At 38.9% G+C, this 22,606-nt stretch overlaps 2 protein-coding genes across 4 annotated transcripts; one reads left to right on the forward strand and one right to left on the reverse strand.

Annotated features, from left to right (window-relative positions):
* Positions 1-5,339: 5,339 nt before the first annotated feature.
* LOC107630748 (protein LURP-one-related 17) lies at positions 5,340-6,214 on the forward strand. Its single transcript, XM_016333968.3, has 2 exons — positions 5,340-5,664; positions 5,742-6,214. The coding sequence occupies exons 1-2, from the start codon at positions 5,374-5,376 to the stop codon at positions 6,132-6,134; spliced, it is 684 nt and encodes a 227-aa protein (XP_016189454.1). The 5' UTR covers positions 5,340-5,373; the 3' UTR covers positions 6,135-6,214.
* Positions 6,215-6,425: 211 nt separating this feature from the next.
* Positions 6,426-11,212, reverse strand: LOC107630746 (uncharacterized). 3 transcript variants are annotated; one of them, XM_016333966.3, is made up of 7 exons: positions 10,662-11,212; positions 9,644-9,952; positions 9,409-9,561; positions 8,215-8,555; positions 7,470-7,977; positions 7,357-7,389; positions 6,426-7,202 (listed from the first exon to the last, which is right to left on the reverse strand). In XM_016333966.3, exons 1-7 carry the CDS (start codon positions 10,828-10,830, stop codon positions 6,679-6,681), a joined length of 2,037 nt encoding a protein of 678 aa, XP_016189452.1. In that variant the 5' UTR covers positions 10,831-11,212; the 3' UTR covers positions 6,426-6,678. The 3 variants fall into 3 exon arrangements, with proteins under 3 accessions (XP_016189452.1, XP_088364561.1, XP_016189453.1); XM_088508435.1 differs by having other exon boundaries at positions 9,644-9,948; positions 10,662-10,802; XM_016333967.3 differs by lacking the exon at positions 7,357-7,389.
* Positions 11,213-22,606: the final 11,394 nt, after the last annotated feature.

The following is a 22,606-nucleotide window of genomic DNA, read 5'->3' on the forward strand; positions in this document are numbered from 1 at the left end:
AAAGAATGATAAGGAAAGTGTGAGAGTTGCATGCAGAGGTGAAAACTGTCCATGGCTGGCACATCTATCTTACAACAAGACACTGCTATGCTTCCAGGTTAAGACTTACAAGTCTGAGCACACATGTGCAAGAGATCTGGGTAGTAATGCTGCTGATCAACACTGGATCAGTAAGAAGGTGGAAAAGCGAATGGGAAGTCAACCTCATATGACAACTAATGAGGCAACTGATTTTCTCAGAGAAGAGTTTAACTTAGTTGTGCATCCGAAGATGGTATATAGGGCAGTAAAGGAAGCCAAGAAAAGGCTAGTGGGAAACGAAAAAGAACAGTATGGAAAGCTCAAGGAGTATGGGATGGAGATTCTCAAGAGTAATCCTGGGTCAACAGCAAGAATTGATGTGAAGCCTATCCCTCAGTCCCTTCCTGTATTTGATAAGATATATATCTGCTTCGAGGGCTGTAAGCAAGGCTTCAAGAGTGGATGTAGGCCTTTCATCCATCTAGACGGGGCCTTTCTTAAGACATACCATGGAGGCCAGTTACTATCAGCAGTGGCACAGGATGCCAACAATCAGTTCTATGTTGTGGCATTTGCTGTTGCAAGATCTGAGACGAAGGAGTCATGGAAATGGTTCCTTACACTACTTCAGGAAGACCTGGGTGATGCCTCCCAATTCGGTTGGAACTTTATGTCCGACCAGCAAAAGGTAACAATCTTACTCTCCTTTATGTGTTTAGTTGTTGGTGTTGATAGAATTAGCCTATAACCTGCTTAGTTGTTGTTGTTGATAGAATTAGCCTATAATCTGCTTAGTTGCTGATGTTTAGGGTAATAGCCTATAATCTGTTTATATCTTGTTATTTATTGAATTAGCATATAACATGTCTAGATGTTGGTGTTTATTGAGTTAACCTATTTGCTGTTTATTTTTTGGTGTTTATTGACTTAGCTTATAATGTGCTTAGTTGTAGAGTTTGTTAGGTTAGCCTATAATGCTGTTTAATTGTTGGTGGAAATGAGTAGGGCCTGCTGCCAGCCTTAAAAGAGGTAATGCCAAGGGCACATCATAGAAACTGTGTCATGCATAGAACTTTATTAATAGGTTCAAAGACATGCACATTAGAGACATTGTGTGGGAGTGTGCTAGGTGTACAACTGAACCAGAATTCAAGGAGAAAATGGATAGGCTGAAGGGGGTTAACAATGCGGCATGGGAATATTTGATGAAGTTTGAACCTACCACCTGGGTTAAAGCCTATTTTAGTCATGGACCCAAGGTGGATAACCTGACTAATAATATGTGTGAAGTGTTCAATGCAAAGGTAGTAAAATACAGAGTAAAACCAGTTTTGACAATGTGTGAGGAGATTAGGTGCTACTTAATAAGAAGGATGACCAAGCACATTAGATTGTTAGAACACCATAGGGGTAAGTTAGCACCAGTTCAAGAGAAAAGGTTGCATATGAAGATAAAACCAAGCAGTAGGTGGATAGCTGAGTGGGTGGGGGACAATGAAAGAAAAAGGTTTGAGGTAACCAGAAAGAAGACGAAAGTGGACGTGGATCTAATCAAGCACACCTGTTCATGCAACACCTGGCAATTGACTGGTAAAGAGTTTAAGCCCAACTAATATGTTTTCCTCGTATGTAAAATTATGCTGGTTTACATGTAACTTTTGCTGCTTATGCAGGCATGCCGTGCATACATGCTATTGCTGTTATCAGAAAGAGGCATGACCAGGTTGAAGATTACGTGCATCCATGGTTGTGTATGGAGTCCATTCACAAGACGTATGCATATTGCATCAAGCCCGTTCCTAGTGAAGAATTCTGGACCACAACTGAGCAGCTGAGGCCTGCCCCGCCACCTATCAAACGGCCTATTGGGCGGCCAAAGGTGCACAACCGCAACAAGGACCCTGCTGAGGCTCATATGCAAGGAGAAAAGCTGAAAGAAGCTTCCAGGTTACATGTAGCAAGTGCAACGAGAAAGGGCATAATTATAAAACTTGTAAAGGAGCTCCAAGCAACCCGAACTAGAAACCAAAGAAGAAGAAACCCAAGAAGACAGTTGACAACTCACAAGCTCTGGTGCTGCTTCCCCTTTCACAATCAGCCCCTCCACCAGAGGTAAGCCGGCACCCAAAAATGCTTTAGACCTCAGTTGGTTAAGCACTAATCAGCCCCTCCATTTTATGCTTCTTATTATTAGTCAGTAATACATAATTGATACTGCTTAAGCACTAATTACCCCATTTGGTTACATTGCTGTGTCTTTCTTACATAGGATCAAAATCAATCACAGGGTGAAACATTGGGTGAACCTAGTGCTGGGGAGGCAGCTGGGTCTGCACCAGTTCCTGCACCATTTATGGCCCAACCTTCAGCTCCAGCACAGACTCCATTCAGACCTCCATCCCAGGTGCCAAGAATGGACCAACCAGACTCCAATGCTGCTCATACTTTTAGACCCAAGCAACCAATTGTTCGACCACCAACAAGTGCAAATCCACCAACAAATCCAACACCACACACAAAAAAAACTCCAACCAGCAGGGGACCCTCGAAGGAGACCATGAAAGCAGCTACCAGTGCCACAAAGAGAATTCTCAAGCCTCAGAAGAAGTGAACAAAGTAGCATGATTTATGTGTTTTGTTTTTGGCTAGTTATTAGCATGACATTAGATAATGCTTATTAGCAAAGTAATCTTGGCAAACTTGTTTACATGCCAACCAGAAATTATGATATTTTGAAGTTAACTCATGCTGTTTAGCTATGTTTTGGATTAAATCAGATACAATGTCATTCTAACGTTTTGCTTTAAATCTATCCAGAATTACTATCTTGTTTAATGCTTGGAATAATGTCTGAATGTTCTAAATTATATGCATGCAGCAACAAGAAATTCCAAAAAAACATACATACAGCAACCACAACAAATTCCATGTACATCAATCATTTTTACATCAATTCCATGTACATCAACCATTTTTACATCAACCATTACAACCAATTCCATGAACATCAATCATTTTTACACCCTAAACATACATACAGCAACAACAACAACTACTACACCAATCACAATTATATGCCACAAACTCAATTTTTTTTGGCTTTCCATAGACAACAGCTTCCTCTCCAACTCTTCTACTTTTTTCTCAATATCCTTATTTCGAAGCAGCTGTTCTTCAATGGCTACTCTATCAGCTTCATCCACCGCACCCAAGGCTTCAAACTCGACGGCCCTAATTTTTTTCAAATGTTCATCCAGCCAGATAAAGTACCGGCAATACGGTTCTTTAGCCTGGAACAAAATTTCAGTGAATCACCCATTAACACCCAGCACACTATAATCCAACTACTGTAAAAATCGCTCACTTACCTTGAACAGTGGACACCCAAGAAACACTCTATTAGGGTTACTAGTCGTTCTTGACTTGTACATAATGGCGTAGACGCCACAGTAGCACTTGGGCGCAATCCCAACACGCTCACATCCTCCTGGCACAGCCTATGAAGATTCCCCTCCAGGTCTTGTGCATGAAGAGCTCCCTTCACTCATCATGGACGATCGCAGCATCAACACCCATGTCTTCCTCCAAGGTTATCGATCAAATAGGGCTCAGGGAAGGGGACGACGTCGTTTTGTGGGTGAGGGATCGATCTGTCCTTCGATTTTTAGTATCCCCTCCAGCTCAGCAACCTAAACGAACAGGTCACACTCCCCCCAGCCACATCAGCCTTCTCCGGTGACGTTTTTCAACCCAAATCGACGGAGGGGTTCAATTGTCCCAGATTTTACAAGGTGAGGGGCTTAAAAGTATTTTCAAATCTTAAGGGACGAAAATGTCCAATTTTAAAAAGGTCAGGGACCGATATGTCTTTTACTCTAAAAATTATTACTACATTATTTTTACTAATCTCTAACATTATCACTATTATTTTAATTAAATTAAAATATTTAAAAATAAAAACTTACATAATTAGGATGATCAAAATAATTAGTAATGTGGAGCTCCGGACGATTAACGTCTTTTATTTTTCTTCTCCTTGGCATTGTTGAAAGTTGGTGGTCCAATTTTTTTTTCCTCTCAGGTCCGATTTCATCGACAATAGAGAGTGAAATCAACAATGAAAAGTGGAATGAGTGTGGTTGAAGGTGGTGTTGGGGACTTGGGGTGAGTGAGGAAAGAATGAAACGAGAGTGAAAGGGATGGAGTAATCAGCGGGTAGTATACAAGTAGGGGCTGGGGGTGCATGCATGTTTGACGTGTGGCATACAGTACGCAAATCGAACGGTCCAATTTGTGTACCTACGATGTCTCTAATTGGACCGTTCGATTACTCTACCCCAAATTGGACCGTCCGATTTGTTTATCACAGTCGTCACATCTTGGTTAAGCCCCCTACGCTCCCATAACCCAACTATACACTGTACTTATCCCAATATCAAAATTAAAAAAAGTGAGGCATAGATATCCCTGATGAACTGAGAGACCACCACCATGGAGTTGTGCAGGTGACGTTTGCATTTCGACACCCATCATGAGTGTTCATACTTCAACTTGTATCTTTATTAAACTGCATTTGTTTGTTATTTTCCAAATAGCAATTATAAAAAGGTGGGAATTGAAAGAAAGAAGTCAAAGAAATGACTATGAACAATAATCCATGTGGTTGAAGACAGCAGAACTTCCAAAAAAAGGTACATAAACATTCTCGTCCTATGATACAAGCTTCCAAAAGAATTCCGTGTGCTTCAAAGAATCGTATTGTCCCCCTTGTTGGTAGCGGCAAATTGTAAACCAACTTCAACATTTTTTATTGATAAGTTGTACCACTCCCTCCCTGTTAATATTAAACATCTTTAGCCAATAATATTATTATATCTGCTATTTTTATTATATTTCATAAAAAAATTGAACCAACTTTAGTTAATTGACATTAGTCAACTTTAATACTTAGGTTTACAGTTTAGAATTTAAAATTAAAAAATTATAATTTAAAATCTAAAATTTAAAATAAATAAAATAATTAAAAAAATTAATTACCTAACATTGCTCATTCATAAAATGTGTTATCGATAGGCTTATAAGTGACGAATACGAAACAAATTTAAGTAACATTACATCTGATATCTTTATATTTCACAAAATGACAGGGACATTATTTTTAAAATGTACGAGTATTACAACAATATTACCTAATATCATGTGCACATTGTGATTTACCTTATAATATATTTTTCTTGAATTCAATGGAAGTGTAACAACCACTAGTGGTGTAAACACGTAGATCATCTTACAATAAAGCATGTAGTAGACAACGGGGAGAGAGAGAGAGAGAGATAATATTGAAGCAGAGCGATGAGGGTGTTGTCATCAAGGTTCAAGTTTGTGTCAAGAGCAGTGGCGCACGAGGATCATGATCATAGTGAGGTGCAAAGAATAACGTACCCTACTACAGAAGGAACAAGGTTGGGGACTTGTCTAACAGTTTGGAAAAAATCCCTTGTCATTAATTGCAAAGGATTCACAGTCATCGATTCATGTGGAAATCTGGCGTACCGAGTTGACAATTACAGCGTCCACCCTCACCAACTCACTCTCATGGATGCTTCTGGAAACTCTCTCCTCACCATGCACCGCCGCCGCACGGTATATATATTTCCCATTTAAGCATTGCTAAGCGAGTTGACAATTACTCAGATGTGTTGTTTTTGTTTTGATTGCAGAAGCTTGGACTTGTATATAGCTGGTATGTGTACGAAGGGGAGAATGAGGGAAGAGAGAAAGAGAGTGCAGTGTGTTGTGTGAGGAAGCGTGTGAATATCTTAAAGGGCAATGGCAATCCCAGGGTTGAGGCATGCGTGTATGGTTTATTAGGTCCAGAGTCAGATAAAAAACGACATGGACATGCCGCGTTTACAGTCGAAGGTTCCTATGCAGATAGAACATGTAAGGTGTTGGATAAGTCCAAGAGTGTGGTGGCTGAAATCAAGAGAAAAGAAGCCAATTCCGAACACGTTTCTTTTGGGATAGACATTTTTCACTTAATTGTTCACCCTGGCTTTGATCCTACATTTGCCATGGCACTCCTTTTACTACTCGACCAAATGTTTTCATAAATTTCCAGCTTTTAATCCAATTCAAATAAGCAAGGCACACTATATATCATTGTGGTACGTAGTCTCAATTATTGATATTGCTGTGGTTGATAAATGATAATTTCATTAAACTTCACCTCATCTCTGAGAGTCAAACCATATCTTCAGAAAACGATATTAGTTCCGTTTCTATGCTTCTGAGGAGCATGACAAACGATTATAAACAATGAAAACTCTCTTAAAATTCAATGCACATAAACACCGCCCGGAAGCACATATTGCTTTGGAAGCCAAATCACAGAGGGAGAGAACTTCAGAATGCTATTGCCTCGTGCTCTACATTAAGCAAAGAATTCTCTTGTTTTGTACACATGTATTTAATCTTACAACATTTGAATCATGTTTGCTCTTGAACATGAGCACTTGCAACAAGCTCATCGCGGGCTTGCAGCTAAAGCAAGCATAATATACTAATATATACACAAAGCAACCTTAAGCTAACCTAACACTTACAAATCACAACAGCAGTCAACCACTAATGCATCTTACACTGAATAACAATTGATCAATCAGACTTGTCTCTTCCCCTTTTCCAATCCGTCAACAATAACTTTCCAACTTGCTGTTGACCACCATAAGCCTTATCTAAATCTCTGGCAGGTGGAGGCATCATAGAATTTTGTCTATGGGTGCTGGCAGTTGTGCGTTTGTTTTCCAAAACTGAGTCCCTAACTGGTTTAGGAGGGAATGACCTACTTGATTTTGAAGTCGACCAAGTGTAGTTTCCCTTTTTAACATTATTATTATTGGAGTGAACAATATTCTTATTTTCGAAAGTTGAAATCCTTGGCTTCTTTGAGGGCATTATCTGCTCTACCCTTCGGACCACCATGTCAGATCCAGCCACTGAAACAGGTGTCAAGGGCACTTGTTCCAGTTTCTCAGTTGATTTGAAATTGTATGCTTTTGTGGCCTTATGTGAAGCTTTCCTTTGCCATCTTAGGAATCCATCTTGGTTCTGCCTTGGTGAATGAATTGCAATTTCACATAGAGTTCTCGCAGCAGCTAATACTCGTGGACACTGTTCCTCTGCCACAAACAAAATTGTTTAAGCAGAGGAACGGAAAGACATATAGCAAAAAGATCTACTCACGCTAACAGCTTCAGTAAACTATCTATATTGAAAAAGATGTTGTATGGAAACATACATGCAAAGGATGTGTTATACTCAGTAATATCATACCATAAAATTTGGTGTCTGCTTGGCTTTCATATTCTACATTTTCAGGACAAAAATCAATCAAACGGCTGAAAGGGAAGAGAGCAAGAAGACTAACAGTAATTAAAAACTTGTACCTGCATTGGCCTGAGAATCCTTAGAACATGTGACGGTAGATGATGAATCGCACTGACGAATAGGAAGATTAGCAAATAAAGATGGACAACTTTTATTGGCTGATCTACCAGTTGAAGGAACAAGGTTCTGATCATAATTGAATGAATCAAGGTTTGTGAAACAACTGCGATCAATAGCTGTAGAGCTAGCAACGACATTTATTCTTGCCCATTTACCTTGGCATATGTTTCTACTTGTTGATAACTTAACCGTGTCAGGGTTGCTTCTAGAATGACCACCAAAACCATGTGACCATGGAAATGCTGGCAAACATGGCCTACGTAATACCTGCTTGCCTGAACGTAGGTCACTACTATTCTTTGTGGTAATGGCAGGCTTGGATACATCAAGTAGCAAAGACTCCAAATCTCGGGATGGATGGAGTGCAATCCGTTCCAAAACATCTTTAGGTTGACATAATGGAAAGTCAAGTGGACTAGCTCTAGTTTCTGTTTCACTACTAGGATCCTGGATGTCAAGCACCAGTAAGTATAAATTGACATAAAATAGAGTTTATTTGATGAAAGTAAATTAATAATGGCATACAGGAAAAAGCACAAGCAACAATTTTGCTTTAGTGCCAAAAAAATCAAATGCGGCGGATGCTACCATTATGTAGCATAGATGACAAGACACGGCATGGCAGTCTATTAAACTTCAAAATTATTATATTAAAGCCAAAACTACTTAAATTTTCATACTAACCTTCATACATGAAGACATGACAGTTGTGCAAGACTGTTCATTATCCCCATCACCAAAACCTTCACCTACACATCCTGAGCTCAATTGGCAATTAGACATCGACTTATTAGAGGAGCAATCCATCTCAGCCATATTTTGGGTCTGAACAGAGTTTCGGAATTGAATAATAGAGCAAGCCTTCCTGATTGAATTCACAAAACTTTCATTCGTGCGAGATGCATTCTTCCCTTTATCTTTGCTTAAAGAGAGCCGGTCAAAAGCTCCCTTTAGGAGTTCATCCAACGGTGGTTCATCCACAAGCGTAGTGGCATCATGAAAGTCGTGTTTCAGACCATATAATCCTACAAGTTTCCGAAAAATTCCATTTCAAAACTAATTAATCTCTAGAGTAATGGCAGCAATAGATGGAAAAATAAATAATAAACAAAGCATTCTTATATTATAGAGATGGTCTAAGCTTAAAAACTTGGAAGTATCAATAAGTAAGGAGTTCCTACAAATTGTGGATTGACATAGGGATGAATCAGAGCATAAATAATTTTCCAGTGGGGAAAAAGAAAAGATTATCTAAAATGAACTTGTCCCTTATGTGATAAAGTATGGATTTATCCACTGTTAGATCATTTATTGGTTATGGATTTGGTGCATGTGTTGACCAAGTATAGTTACACCTGTTAGCCATTATATATTTACTATCTCATTTTAGACACACAATGTCTCCTCATAGAAGCCTTATCCTTTCTGTCTTTCTGACTTATGGCCACATCTGGGTTAGATATAAAACATCAGGTATTTCCGTTGAACATATAAAATTGTATTCGTAGGCTGTAGTTTTGATATGTTTGCAGAACATGCTGCCTTAGAGATAAGAAATGCAATTGAAAACAGAACTGAGATAGATGACTCTATACAGTTCTCTAAGTGCAAAGAAAAGAACATCTATAAAATGCCTTTGAGTGGCGAACATAAGCAAAACAATACTGATTTCAAAATTCAAGATTCAAACAGTCAACAAGACAACTATAGGTAGGTTAATTAATGCCTATCTGTTAATGCTATAAACACCTTGAGCAATCAAAATGTGTATATGTAGGATGCATAGTAAATAAATAAAAGAAAACATTAATTTTATGAAGATAGATAACTATAGGATCTTTATGAAGAAAGACTACAATAGGCCTAATAATTACATACCAAAAAAGTTGTTCCCTCCACAGGCAGAACTAAACATGGATGCACCCATCTTCATAGATGACTCAAATTTTGACTTAACTGATGGGATTTTAAAGTTCCTCCTATCACTACGCTTGCTAGCATTGCTCTTCTGCTTTGATACTTGGATTTTATCTATACCAAAATAAAGTCAAGGGAAAAAGTTAACTGCTTAAAGATACAAAAGTAATTGGTAGTTTATTTAAGGAGAAAATACCTGGAGAAGTACACTTCAAATTCTGCAATCCAAGCTTATCAGAGCTATCCTTTGACTCCTCAATCCCACTAGGGCTAGTAAAATCTTCTAATTGTGATATTCGTGGCTTCTTTGAACATGAACTATTATTACTCCTGCTGGATTTTGCTGATTTTCGTTGTAGCGGTACACCTTCTAGTCTTGCACTATCTACGGGACAAATTTTGCCAATAACACCAGGCAGATTCTTGGATAACTCGTCACCCTTGATGAGAGAAGGAAACTCGGCATTGGTTTTCATACTTATAACATCTGGTGTCACAACACTGGCTGGATAAAATCATGTAACAACCAGTATGTTAAAAGGTTAATAGGACTCAAATTAATAGGTTATACCAAAAATGGCACCACTTTGTATGGATGCATAAAAAAGGCAGTGGGAGGTGGTGCCTACCCCCAGAGACTTATCAGGTATTATTGGAACCATACGTATGACCATAAGAATAACAGCTATTTAAAGCTAAACAGTCGGGCGAGACTTGTGGCCAGTGTCCCGGAGCAGGGGGCATCTTCACCACTGTGCAACAACACTAAACTAGCATATAAATATATGCCATGCATTAGCAATGCAGCCAATGCTCTCTCCATTACAATGGGATTCTAGCTGAGTTATCTCACTAGATTGACAAGTGGAACACTTTCCATTCCAACTGCAGTTTTAGCACTCATTGCCATTGGAATCATTTTCAGTTGTAACTACCATGTTAATGAAGTTATGACTTATGAAGTATAAACTTCCTAGTCAGAAACTGTCCATTAGTGCCCCTACCCCCACCAAAATAAAATAAACAAATAAAAAAAAGTGCAAAAATACAGTTGGAAGCTGATTTCTCCTACAGTTAAGTCTTCACGTCAATCAAACAACAGAATACCACAGATCAAAGCACAAAAGGCAGAGAAATACCTAAAAAAAGAGATCATGCAATTATTACCAATAAAATTAAGGTGAAAAATAGATAAATTTGAAGTGCCCACTAACCAGTTTCAAGAAGACGAGAGTTGCAGCACTCAATTGAGGAAGAATAAGGTCTGTGGGGGCGAGGGTCTTCGTCCTTAACGGAAACCCCAACTCTGCCAAAACCCTCCGATCCCATCAATTTAGGTGCTGCCGCCACGTCTACGGGGAGAGGCAATTCTACAGCATCCATAATTCCATAGACCAAACCAACCAAAAAACACAAGAACTCCCAAAACCCCTTTTCTTCCCTTCTTCAGAAGAACCTCGCAATAAAATAAAATAAAAAACAGAGGGAAATCTTACGAAGAGAGTGATTAGGAGGTAGGAATGGAGTGAGAAATAGTGAGATTTGAGGAAGGAGAGTAGAGAGATAAAGGGGGAAAGGAGAGTGGTTTGGTAGAGACTAGAGAGGTTTTGGGGTTGCGGCTGTTAGAAGCGTATTCTAGGGCAAAATTTGGGGATTGAAAGATCGGTATATATAGTTTTCGGGAAATTGCCGCATGTGTCTACATACACTTCGTCGGTGGGGAATATTCCGGTGAGGCTAATTCCTACTTAGTAACCTTTCTTACGGTTTTTTATTTTTTTATTCTTATTTATTTTGAAGGTTCTTGACGTGGCATTATCCACTTTGCCGAATTCTGAAGGGTGGATGTAACGCACTACTAACTACTAATCCGGTGTTTAGCGTTTAGTGCTCACGTTATCAACGACTGATCTTCAACACTTGAAGGTAATTTTAATTTCCTCATTCTTTTTATTTTAAAAATATTAATTATTAAGACAATAAACATAATAATTTATTAGTCACCAAAAAAAAAAAACATAATAATTTATTTAAAAACTAAAATTCATCTTTCAAATATATCTTTTTTTTTTTGTTTCTTTAACAAGGGCTTTAATTTAATAATAATAAGAAGAAGAAGAAGAATTTGATAGATGAGTTAATTTGATGATTTTTTTTTTAACTTTTGTACTTAAGTTACTTGGTTGTAATAATTTTTTTGCATGTGTATGTCTATTTAATTTCATATTAATATGTTATAGTCACCAAAAAAGAGCTAAGTCACCAAAAAGATATTAATATGTTATAAAAAATAACTATATTTATCACATGAAATATTTAAAACTTTATTACAAAAAAATTAAATTGAGTAAGAACCAACAATTGCTAGAATGATGGCAGCATAATTGCACGTTCTTTAAACTTCAAATGCATTCGCATCAAACGGCAGCAATAGTGTAGCATGCTAACGACTTCATCAAGGGGTAAACGTGTCGGGAGGAAAATCGCATAATGTGAACCACATTGGTGCATTGGTCAAATTATCCAACCTAACGCATTAGTCAAACTACTTAATTAATTAAAGTTGAATTTCTTTTAGTTTTCATAGTTTATAAAATGAGAGAAAAAAAAAATAAAAAAGACGCAGAGAGAAAAGAGATTACGAGCGGTTTACCAAATAAAAGAAAATTTTATGTTCTTAATTATAAAAAAACAGTAATACTAAAGAGATAAAAAAAAAATCAATTTAAACAGTTTAAATTATTTTATTTAATATTTATTTATTATAAAATATATTAAATAAAGTTAAAATAATAAATTTTGATAGTTTTTATCTAAAAAATTTTGCTTTTCAAGGCTTTTCATAGGAGAAGTTATGTAAATCCAAAGAAAAAAAATGTCGTGTCTTATCTTTGTCTTTCTCTTTTTTTTGGCAGACTGTCGTGCTTTGTTTGGCTTTGCTTTTTCTGTTGTCATCGTGTTGACTTTTCTACAGACTTTTTTTTCTCATATTCGAAGTTTTGCCTCCGTTGAAGTTCTATTCTCTCTCGTTGGCGGCTTGCCCTGTGACTGTGCAACACGGAAATGTTCCGAAGCAGCGCTCCACTGAGGTTGCGTTTATTGCACCTCTGCTCTCTGTGCTCGCCGATAGTCCGTCATGCCGCCTCTGTGCCCTTGTATTCTTCTCTTTTCTATTCTGATTTTGAAGTCCTCTTTTTATGTTATGAGATTGTTGAATCTAATTTTGACATATGTTGTGATATTGTTGTTATTTTTGGTGTTATTGTTGTTGTTGGTGGTGGGATTCGGTATGGTGTTATGAGATTGTTGTTGTTGTTGTTGAATCTGATTTTATATGGCACTGTTGTTGTTGGTAGTAGAGGTTTGGTGGTGGGGTGAGGTTAGGGGTGAAAGGTAGACTTGGAATATAAAATTTTGGATGAGGGTATTTCAGGAACAAAATGTTATTAAAGTTTCAGTCTCCATTCCCAAAAATTCCAGTCTCTTAGGTAGCGTTTGTTTTGAGGTACTAAGACGGAGACTGGGGGACTCCGTCTCAGTATTATGTTTGTTGGCTTAGAGACTGGTACTAAAATTTCAGTCTTTGTCTTAAAAATTTCAGTATTTCAGTACCTCCAAAAAGTAGGGACATAGGGACTGAGATGGAGACAGAAATTTTAAGATCAATTTATGTCCAAAATACCCTCATTCTAATTATCTAATTCCTAATTTGCCCTTTTGACCAAATCAAATAATCAGGGTTGAGTTCTTCTAATATAATTTCAATCGCAGACCTTGGAGCTCGAAGACCCCGAAGCTGCTGACGCTGCCCATCGCCGCCTGCAAGACCACTACCTCGTCGTCGCAATCGTCGAACCACTGTGAGCAAGGTTAGTCGCCGTCACACCTTCATCTTCGTAGGCATATTTTTCAGTTCATGGTATCCTCGTGAAGCCTCTGATTCTCTTCTCTTCTCTTTCGTATTTGCATTTTGCTTGTCGTCTCTTCGTCTCTTTCGCATTTGTGTTGGTTTTTATTGTAATTTTATAGAAGTTGTATGGAGTTATATGATTTTTTATTCAAAAGTCCTACTGCTCTGCTTGTTGAAATTTTTGGTAAATTTCAATGCCTTCTGCAGATTATCTTCTGTTTGGGTATTTTTCATTTTTGTTTCTTGCTGATGAGCGGATATTTTATACGCTTTTTGGGGTTAATTTCATATAGTTTCTAGTGTGTTTTAGTTAGTTTTTAGTTTATTTTCAATAGTTTCTAGGCAAAATTCATATTTCTGGACTTTACTATGAGTTTGTGTATTTTTCTGTAATTTCAGGTATTTTCTGGCTGAAATTGAGGGAGCTGAGCAGAAATCTGATTCAGGCTGAAAAAGGACTGCTGATACTGTTGGACTCCGACCTCCCTGCACTCAGAATGGATTTTCTGGAGCTACAGAACTTCAAATGGCGCGCTTCCAATTGCGTTGGAAAGTAGACATCCAGGGCTTTTCAGAAATATATAATAGTCTATACTTTGCTCAAGGATAGACGATGTAAACTGGCGTTCAAAGCCAGTTCCATGTTGCAGTCTGGCATCCAGCGCCAGAAACAAGTTACAAGTTGGAGTTCAGCGCCAGAAAAGGATCCAAAGCTGGCGTTGAACGCCCAAAACAGCCCTATGCACGTGATTAGCTTAAGTCTCAGCCCCAGCACACACCAAGTGGGCCCCAGAAGTGGATTTCTACACTATCCATCTTAGTTTACTCATTTTCTGTAAACCTAGTTTACTAGTCTAGTATTTAAAAAACTTTTAGAGACTTGTCTTGTATCTCATGACATTTTAGATCTGAACTTTGTACCTTTTGACGGCATGAGTCTCTAAACTCCATTGTTGGGGGTGAGGAGCTCTGCTGTGTCTTGATGAATTAATGCAAGTATTTTTGTTTTCCATTCAAACATGCGTGTTCCTATCTAAGATATCCATTTGCACTTCAATATGAATGTGATGAATGTGACAATCATCATCATTCCTCCACGAACGCGTGCCTGACAACCACTTACGTTCCACCGTAGAATGAATAAATATCTCTTAGATCTCTTAATCAGAATTTTCGTGGTATAAGCTAGATTGATGGCAGCATTCAAGAGAATCCGGAAAGTCTAAACCTTGTCTGTGGTATTCCGAGTAGGATTCAAGGATTGAATGACTGTGACAAGCTTCAAACTCGCGAGTGCTAGGCGTAGTGACAGACGCAAAAGGATAGTAAATCCTATTCCAGTACGATCGAGAACCTGCAGATGATTAGCCGTGCAGTGACAGCGCACCTGGACCCTTTTCACTGGAAGGATGGATGGTAGCCATTGACAACGGTGATCCACCAACACACAGCTTGCCATAGGAGGACGTGCGTGCGTGAATCAGAAAACAGAGGAAAGCAGAATTTCAGAAAACAAAGCATCTCCAAAACTCCAACATATTCTCCATCATTGCATACAAGTATAATTTGTGTTCTGCCCTTTTATTCCTTGCAATCAAATTTGATAAGTGAATTATTTTATTGTTTTCCTGACTAAGAGTTACAAGATAACCATAGATTGCTTCAAGCCAACAATCTCCGTGGGATCGACCCTTACTCACGTAAGGTATTACTTGGACGACCCAGTGCACTTGCTGGTTAGTGGTACGAGTTGTAAAAAGTGTGATTTACAATTTCGTGCACCAAGTTTTTGGCACCGTTGCCGGGGATTGTTTGAGTTTGGACAACTGACGGTTTATTTTGTTGCTTAGATTAGGAAAAATTTTTCTTTTTGGTTTAGAGTCTTTTATTATTTATACCTTGTTAAAACACTTTAAACTTATAGCTCAATTAACTAGAGCGTGGTGCTTATGTCCTTAGTAATTGGCTAGCCTATTTTTAAAATCTTTTTCAAAAATAATTTTTCTTTGAATAAATCTTGTGCCAAACTTTAAGTTTGGTGTTTTCTTGTTGATTTTTCTTTGTTTTTCAAAAATTTTAGTTTGGTTTTCTAAAAATTTTAAGTTTGGTGTTCTTTCTTCATGTTCTTGTGTTCTTGTGAGTCTTCAAAATGTTCTTGAGTTTCCTTGTGTCTTGATCTTAAAATTTTTAAGTTTGGTGTTCCTTGGTGTTTTCCCTCCAAAATTTTCGAAAACAAGGAGCATTAGATCTAAAAATTTTAAATCCTGTACTATCTTATTGTTTTTCTCTCTCCTCTTTAAATCCAAAAATATCTTTTCTCTCTATTTTAAAGCAAATTTTCGAAATCTACCTTTAAAAATTCAGATTTTTATTTCAAAATTTAAAACCTTTTTCAAAAATCATCATATCCTTTTCAAAACTTCCTAACCACTTTCTCTCTCCTCATTTTTTTGAAAATCTTCACCTATTTTTATTTATTTTATTTTAATTTATTTTGTTTGCGAAATAAATAAATAATTAAATAAATAAAAATACTTTCTTCTATTTTACATCATCTCCCTTTCTCCATCATGGACCTAAGCGGAAATGAACAGTCCAGGAGGACTCTGGGGTCATATGCTAACCCCTCTACTGCTTCATATGGGAGTAGTATCTGCATACCCTCCATTGGAGTCAGTAGCTTTGAGTTGAATCCTCAGCTCATTATCATGGTGCAGCAAAGTTGCCAGTATTTCGGTCTTCCACAGGAAGAACCTACAGAGTTTCTGGCACAATTTTTACAGATTGCTGACACAGTACATGATAAGAAAGTAGATCAGGATGTCTACAGATTATTACTGTTTCCATTTGCTGTAAAAGACCAAGCTAAGAGGTGGTTAAATAACCAACCTAAGGCCAACATAAGGACATGGAAACAACTGACAGAAAAATTCCTGAATCAATACTTTCCTCCAAAACGGATGAAACAGCTAAGGCTGGACATCCAAGGCTTTAAACAAGGAGATAATGAATCTCTTTATGATGCCTGGGAGAGATACAGAGAGATGCTACGAAAATGCCCCTCTGAAATATTTTCGGAGTGGGTTCAGTTAGACATCTTCTACTATGGGCTTGCAGAAAGAGCTCATATGTCTCTAGATTACTCAGCTGGTGGATCTATCCACATGAGAAAGACAATTAAAGAAGCTCAAGAGCTCATTGATACAGTTGCCAGAAATCAGCATCTGTACCTAAGCAGTGACCCTTCCATGAAAGAAGAGGTTAAAACAGTAACTACTGAACTCAGTCCTGTAAAACAAGCTGCTGAATTCAATCAGTAATTGGACTTTCTAACAAAGCAGTTAGCCGAATTCAAGGATAGACTACAAGAGACAAGGATGGCTAATATAAATATGGAAGAACAATTGAAGCAAACAAAGCAGCAGCTGTCAAAACAAATAACAGAAGAATGCCAAGCAGTTCAATTAAGAAGTGGAAAGATATTAAATACCCCACCTCAAGGCAGCAAGAAGCCAAGAAATGAGCAAACCACCCAAAATCCACCTAAGGACAGTAAGAGCCCAGGGAAAAATAATTCTGGCACTAAAACGCCAGAAATTGGGTGGAAGGCTGGCGCTGAACGCCCAGACCATGCTCAGGACTGGCGTTCAACGCCAGAAACAAGCAAGGATCTGGCGTTAAACGCCCAAAAGAAGCACATTTCTGGCGTTCAGACGCCAGGAACAGACGAGGAGCTGGCGTCTAACGTCACTCCAGCTTCTAACTCTGGCACTCAATTGCTAGTGAGGGATCAGACACACACAAGTGCTGATGACAACCCATCTAAAAAGGCTTCTTCAACCACTTTTGTAGGAAATAAACCTACAGCAACTAAGGTTGAGGAATATAAAGCCAAGATACCTTATCCTCAAAAACTCCGCCAAGAGGAGCAGGATAAGCAATTTGCTCGCTTTGCAGATTATCTCAGGACTCTTGAAATAAAGATTCCATTTGCAGAGGCACTTGAGCAAATACCTTCTTATGCCAAGTTCATGAAAGAGATCTTGAGTCATAAGAAGGATTGGAGAGAAACTGAAAGAGTTCTCCTCACTGAAGAATGCAGTGCAGTTATTCTGAAAAGCTTTCCTGAAAAGCTTAAAGACCCTGGGAGTTTTCTGATACCATGCACATTAGAAGGTAATTTCACCAAGACAGCTTTATGTGATCTTGGGGCAAGCATCAACCTAATACCTGCATCCACTATCAGAAAGCTTGGTTTAACTGAAGAAGTTAAACCAACTCGGATATGTCTCCAACTTGCTGATGGCTCCATTAAATACCCATCAGGCGTGATTGAAGACATGATTGTCAGAGTTGGGCCATTCGCCTTTCCCACTGACTTTGTAGTGCTGGAAATGGAGGAGCACAAGAGTGCTACTCTCATTCTAGGAAGACCCTTCCTAGCAACTGGACGAACTCTCATTGATGTCCAACAGGGGGAAATAACCCTGAGAGTCAATGATGATGAGTTTAAGTTGAATACTGTCAAAGCCATGCAGCATCCAGACACATCAAAAGACTGCATGAAAGTTGATCTTATTGACTCTTTGGTAGAAGAGATAAACATGGCTGTGAGTCTCGAATCAGAGTTGGAAGACATCTTTAAAGATGTTCAGCCTGATTTGGAGGATTCAGAGGAAATGAAAGAGCCTCTGAAATTTCCTCTGGAAGAGGAAAAACCTCCTAAACCCGAGCTCAAACTATTACCACCATCCCTGAAATATGCATTTCTGGGAGAAGGTGACACTTTTCCAGTGATCATAAGCTCTGCTTTAAATCCACAAGAAGAGGAAGCACTTATTCAAGTGCTAATGACACACAAGACAGCTCTTGGGTGGTCCATAGGTGACCTTAAGGGCATAAGCCCAGCTAGATGCATGCACAAAATCTTATTGGAGGATAATGCTAAACCAGTGGTTCAACCACAGAGGCGGCTAAATCCAGCCATGAAGGAAGTGGTGTAGAAAGAGGTCACCAAATTACTGGAGGCTGGGATTATTTATCCTATTTCTGACAGCCCCTGGGTGAGCCCTGTCCAAGTTGTCCCCAAAAAGGGAGGCATGACAGTGGTTCATAATGAAAAGAATGAACTGGTTCCTACAAGAACAGTTACAGGGTGGCGCATGTGTATTGACTACAGAAGGCTCAATACAGCCACCAGAAAGGATCATTTTCCTTTACCATTCATAGACCAGATGCTAGAAAGACTGGCAGGTCATGATTATTATTGCTTTTTAGATGGCTACTCAGGCTATAACCAGATTGCAGTAGATCCCCAGGATTAAGAGAAAACAGCATTCACATGTCCATCTGGAGTGTTTGCTTATAGAAGGATGCCATTTGGGCTGTGTAATGCGCCTGCAACCTTCCAGAGATGCATGCTCTCTATTTTCTCTGATATGGTGGAAAAATTTCTGGAAGTCTTCATGGATGACTTCTCAGTATATGGAGACTCATTCAGCTCCTGTCTTGATCACCTGAAACTAGTTTTGAAAAGATTCCAAGAGACCAACTTGGTTTTAAACTGGAAAAAATGTCACTTTATGGTGACTTAAGGGATTGTCCTTGGGCATAAAATTTCAAACAAGGGAATAGAGGTGGATCAAGCAAAAATAGAGGTAATTGAAAAATTACCACCACCTGCCAATGTTAAGGCAATTAGAAGCTTTCTGGGGAATGCAGGATTCTACAGGAGGTTTATAAAGGATTTTTCAAAAATCGCAAAACCTCTGAGCAATCTGCTAGCTGCTGACACACCATTTGTGTTTGACACAGAGTGTCTGCAGACGTTTGAAATGCTGAAAGCCAAGCTGGTCACAGCACTAGTTATTTCTGCACCAGACTGGACATTACCATTTGAGCTAATGTGTGATGCCAGTGATCACGCCATTGGTGCAGTATTGGGGCAGAGGCATGACAAGCTTCTGCATGTCATTTATTATGCTAGCCGTATTTTGAATGATGCCCAAAAAAATTACACAACCACAAAAAAAGAATTGCTTGCAGTGGTTTATGCCATTGACAAGTTTAGATCATACTTAGTAGGATAAAAAGTGATTGTGTACACAGATCATGCTGCTCTTAAATATCTACTCACAAAGCAGGATTCAAAAGCCAGACTCATAAGATGGGTGTTGCTTCTGCAAGAGTTTGATATACAAATAAGAGACAGAAAAGGGACAGAGAACCAAGTGGCTGACCATCTGTCCCGGATAGAGCCAATAGAAGGGACGTCATTCCCCTCTCTTGAAATCTCTGAGACCTTTCCTGATGAGCATTTGTTTGCCATTCAGGAAATACCATGGTTTGCAGACATTGCAAACTACAAAGCTGCAAGGTTCATTCCCAAGGAGTACAGCAGGCAACAAAAGAAAAAATTAATTACTGATGCAAAGTATTACTTGTGGGATGAACCCTATCTCTTTAAGAGATGTGCAGATGGCATAATCCGTAGGTGTGTGCCTAAAGAAGAAGAACAAAGGATCTTATGGCATTGCCATGGGTCACAATATGGAGGTCATTTCGGAGGTGAGCGAACAACTACCAAGGTCCTCCAATGTGGCTTCTACTAGCCTACACTCTACAGAGATTCCCGAGAGTTTGTACGTAACTGTGACACTTGCCAGAGAGCTGGTAATTTGCCTCACAGTTACGCCATGCCTCAACAAGGAATCTTGGAGATTGAGTTATTTGATGTATGGGGTATTGATTTCATGGGGCCTTTCCCACCATCATACTCAAACACTTATATTCTGGTGGCAGTTGACTATGTATCAAAATGGGTTGAGGCCATTGCCACACCCACCAATGATACTAAAACAGTGCTGAAGTTCCTCCAGAAACATATGTTCAGCAGGTTTGGTGTTCCCAGGGTACTAATCAGTGATAGGGGCACTCACTTCTGCAACAAACAGCTTTACTCTGCCATGGTCCGGTATGGGATTTGCCACAAGGTGGCGACTCCATATCATCCACAGACAAATGGGCAAGCTGAAGTCTCTAACAGAGAACTAAAAAGAATCATGGAATGGACTGTAAATACCCGTAGAAAGGATTGGGCACGAAGCTTGGATGATGCTCTGTGGGCTTACAGAATAGCATTCAAGACTCCTATAGGGACCTCTCCATACCAACTTGTGTATGGTAACTGGTAAGGCATGCCACCTGCCCGTGGAACTGGAACATAAAGCCTACTGGGCAATCAGATTCCTAAACTTTGATGCCAAATTAGCTGGAGAAAAAAGATTGCTCCAGCTAAATGAGCTAGAGGAATTCAGATTCACTGCTTTCGAAAATGCCAAGCTTTATAAAGAGAAATAAAAAAAGTGGCATGACAGAAAGCTGTCATCTAGAATCTTTGAACCAGGACAAAAGGTTCTGTTGTTTAACTCTAGGCTCAGGCTATTCCCCGGGAAACTGAAGTCCCGGTGGAGGGGACCATATGTGATTACAAGTGTATCACCATATGGTTATGTGGAGCTTCAAGATATTAATTCTGATAAGAAGTTCATTGTTAATGGACAGAGAATCAAGCACTATCATGAAGGCAATGTTGAGCAAGAGTGCTCAAGGCTGAGGCTAGATTAAAAACTCAGCAAAGTCCAGCTAAAGACAATAAAGAAGCGCTTGCTGGGAGGCAACCCAGCCATGGGGCATCACTTCCTCTAAGCATTTTGCCCTATTCTTGATTTTATTTGTTTATATAAAGTTCAATAATACTAAGGTAAAGAGTCAATTGTATAAGTTCACAGGGTTACAGAAGGATTCTGCACACAAAACAGAGAAAAAGAGCTCACTGGCAAGAAAACGCCAGTAATAGTCTGTTTTGGGCGTTCAACGCCCAAAAGAAGCATCCACTGGGCGTTGAACGCCAGTAAGGATAGCCATCTGGGCGTTAAACGCCAGAAAGAAGCATCTTCTGGGCATTGAACGCCAGAAAGAAGCTCCTTCTGGGCATTTAACGCCAGATTTACAGCATCCTGGGCGTTCAAAAAAACGCCCAGTGACAAAGGAGTTCCTGGCGTTCAACGCCAGAAAGAAGCAACAGCTGGGCATTGAACGCCCAGGAGAAGCAGCAGTTGGGCGTTGAACGCCCAAAACATGCAGCGTTTGGGCGTTCAAACGCCAGGATGGTGGGGAGGAGGTAAATTCGTTTTTTCTTCATATTTTTCATTTTAATCTTAATTTTCATGTTTCAATTCATGATTTCTTGCATAAATATGTTACAAACCCTGATTTCTAAAATCCCTAATTTCAAAAAACCCTTCTTTAAAAATATTAAATGTATCTTAATACACAAGCACAAATCCTTTTTTTCAATCCAATTCAACTCTTTTTCAAAATTTTCAAAACAAATCTATCTCTTTTCATTCAAAAATCTTTTCAACTAATCAATATCTTTTTCAAATCTCCATATTATCTTTTTCAAAAATCCAATTTTATCTTTTTCAAATATCTTCCATATCTTTTAAATTTTAAATTATATCTTTTCTTATCATACTTTTTTTTTTAAATCATATCTTCCATCTTATCTTTCTCCCTATTTTCGAAAACCCCCCTCCCTTTTAAAAACCCATTCGGCCTCCTTCCTCTCATCCACCATCCTACACTAGCTCTCCTTCTATCCCTCTCCTTTCTTTTTTTTTGCTTGAGGACAAGCAAACCTCTAAGTTTGGTGTGTTTATCCGTGATCACTAAACCATACCCACTAAGATCATGGCTCCTAAAGGAAAACAACCCACTCCAAGAGGCAAGAAAGAGAGTGTTCCAAAACCACTTTGGAATCAAGGGAAGTTCTTAACTAAAGAACATTCAGACCATTATTACAAAATAATGGGTCTAAGATCAGTGATCCCGGAAGTTAGATTCGATCTGAAAGAAGATGAATATCCGGAGATCCAGGAGCAAATTCGAATCAGGAACTGGGAGATCCTAGCTAATCCTGAAACGAAAGTGGGAAGGAATATGGTCCAGGAGTTCTATGCTAATATGTGGCAAACAGACAAGCAAAGACTATCTGGATCTGCTCTCTATGACTATCGGACCTTGGTCAGAGGAAAGATTGTTCATACCCACCCTGACAAGATCAGGGAGATCTTAAAGCTACCTCAGCTGAAAGATGATCCAGACTCCTTCAATAGGAGAATGATGAGAACAGACAAGGGCCTGGATAAGATTCTAGAGGATATATGTATCCCTAGAGCCAAGTGG

This window comes from Arachis ipaensis, chromosome B3, assembly GCF_059453495.1.
Source record: "Arachis ipaensis isolate K30076 ecotype BB chromosome B3, ASM5945349v1, whole genome shotgun sequence".
Taxonomy (NCBI): Eukaryota; Viridiplantae; Streptophyta; class Magnoliopsida; order Fabales; family Fabaceae; genus Arachis; species Arachis ipaensis.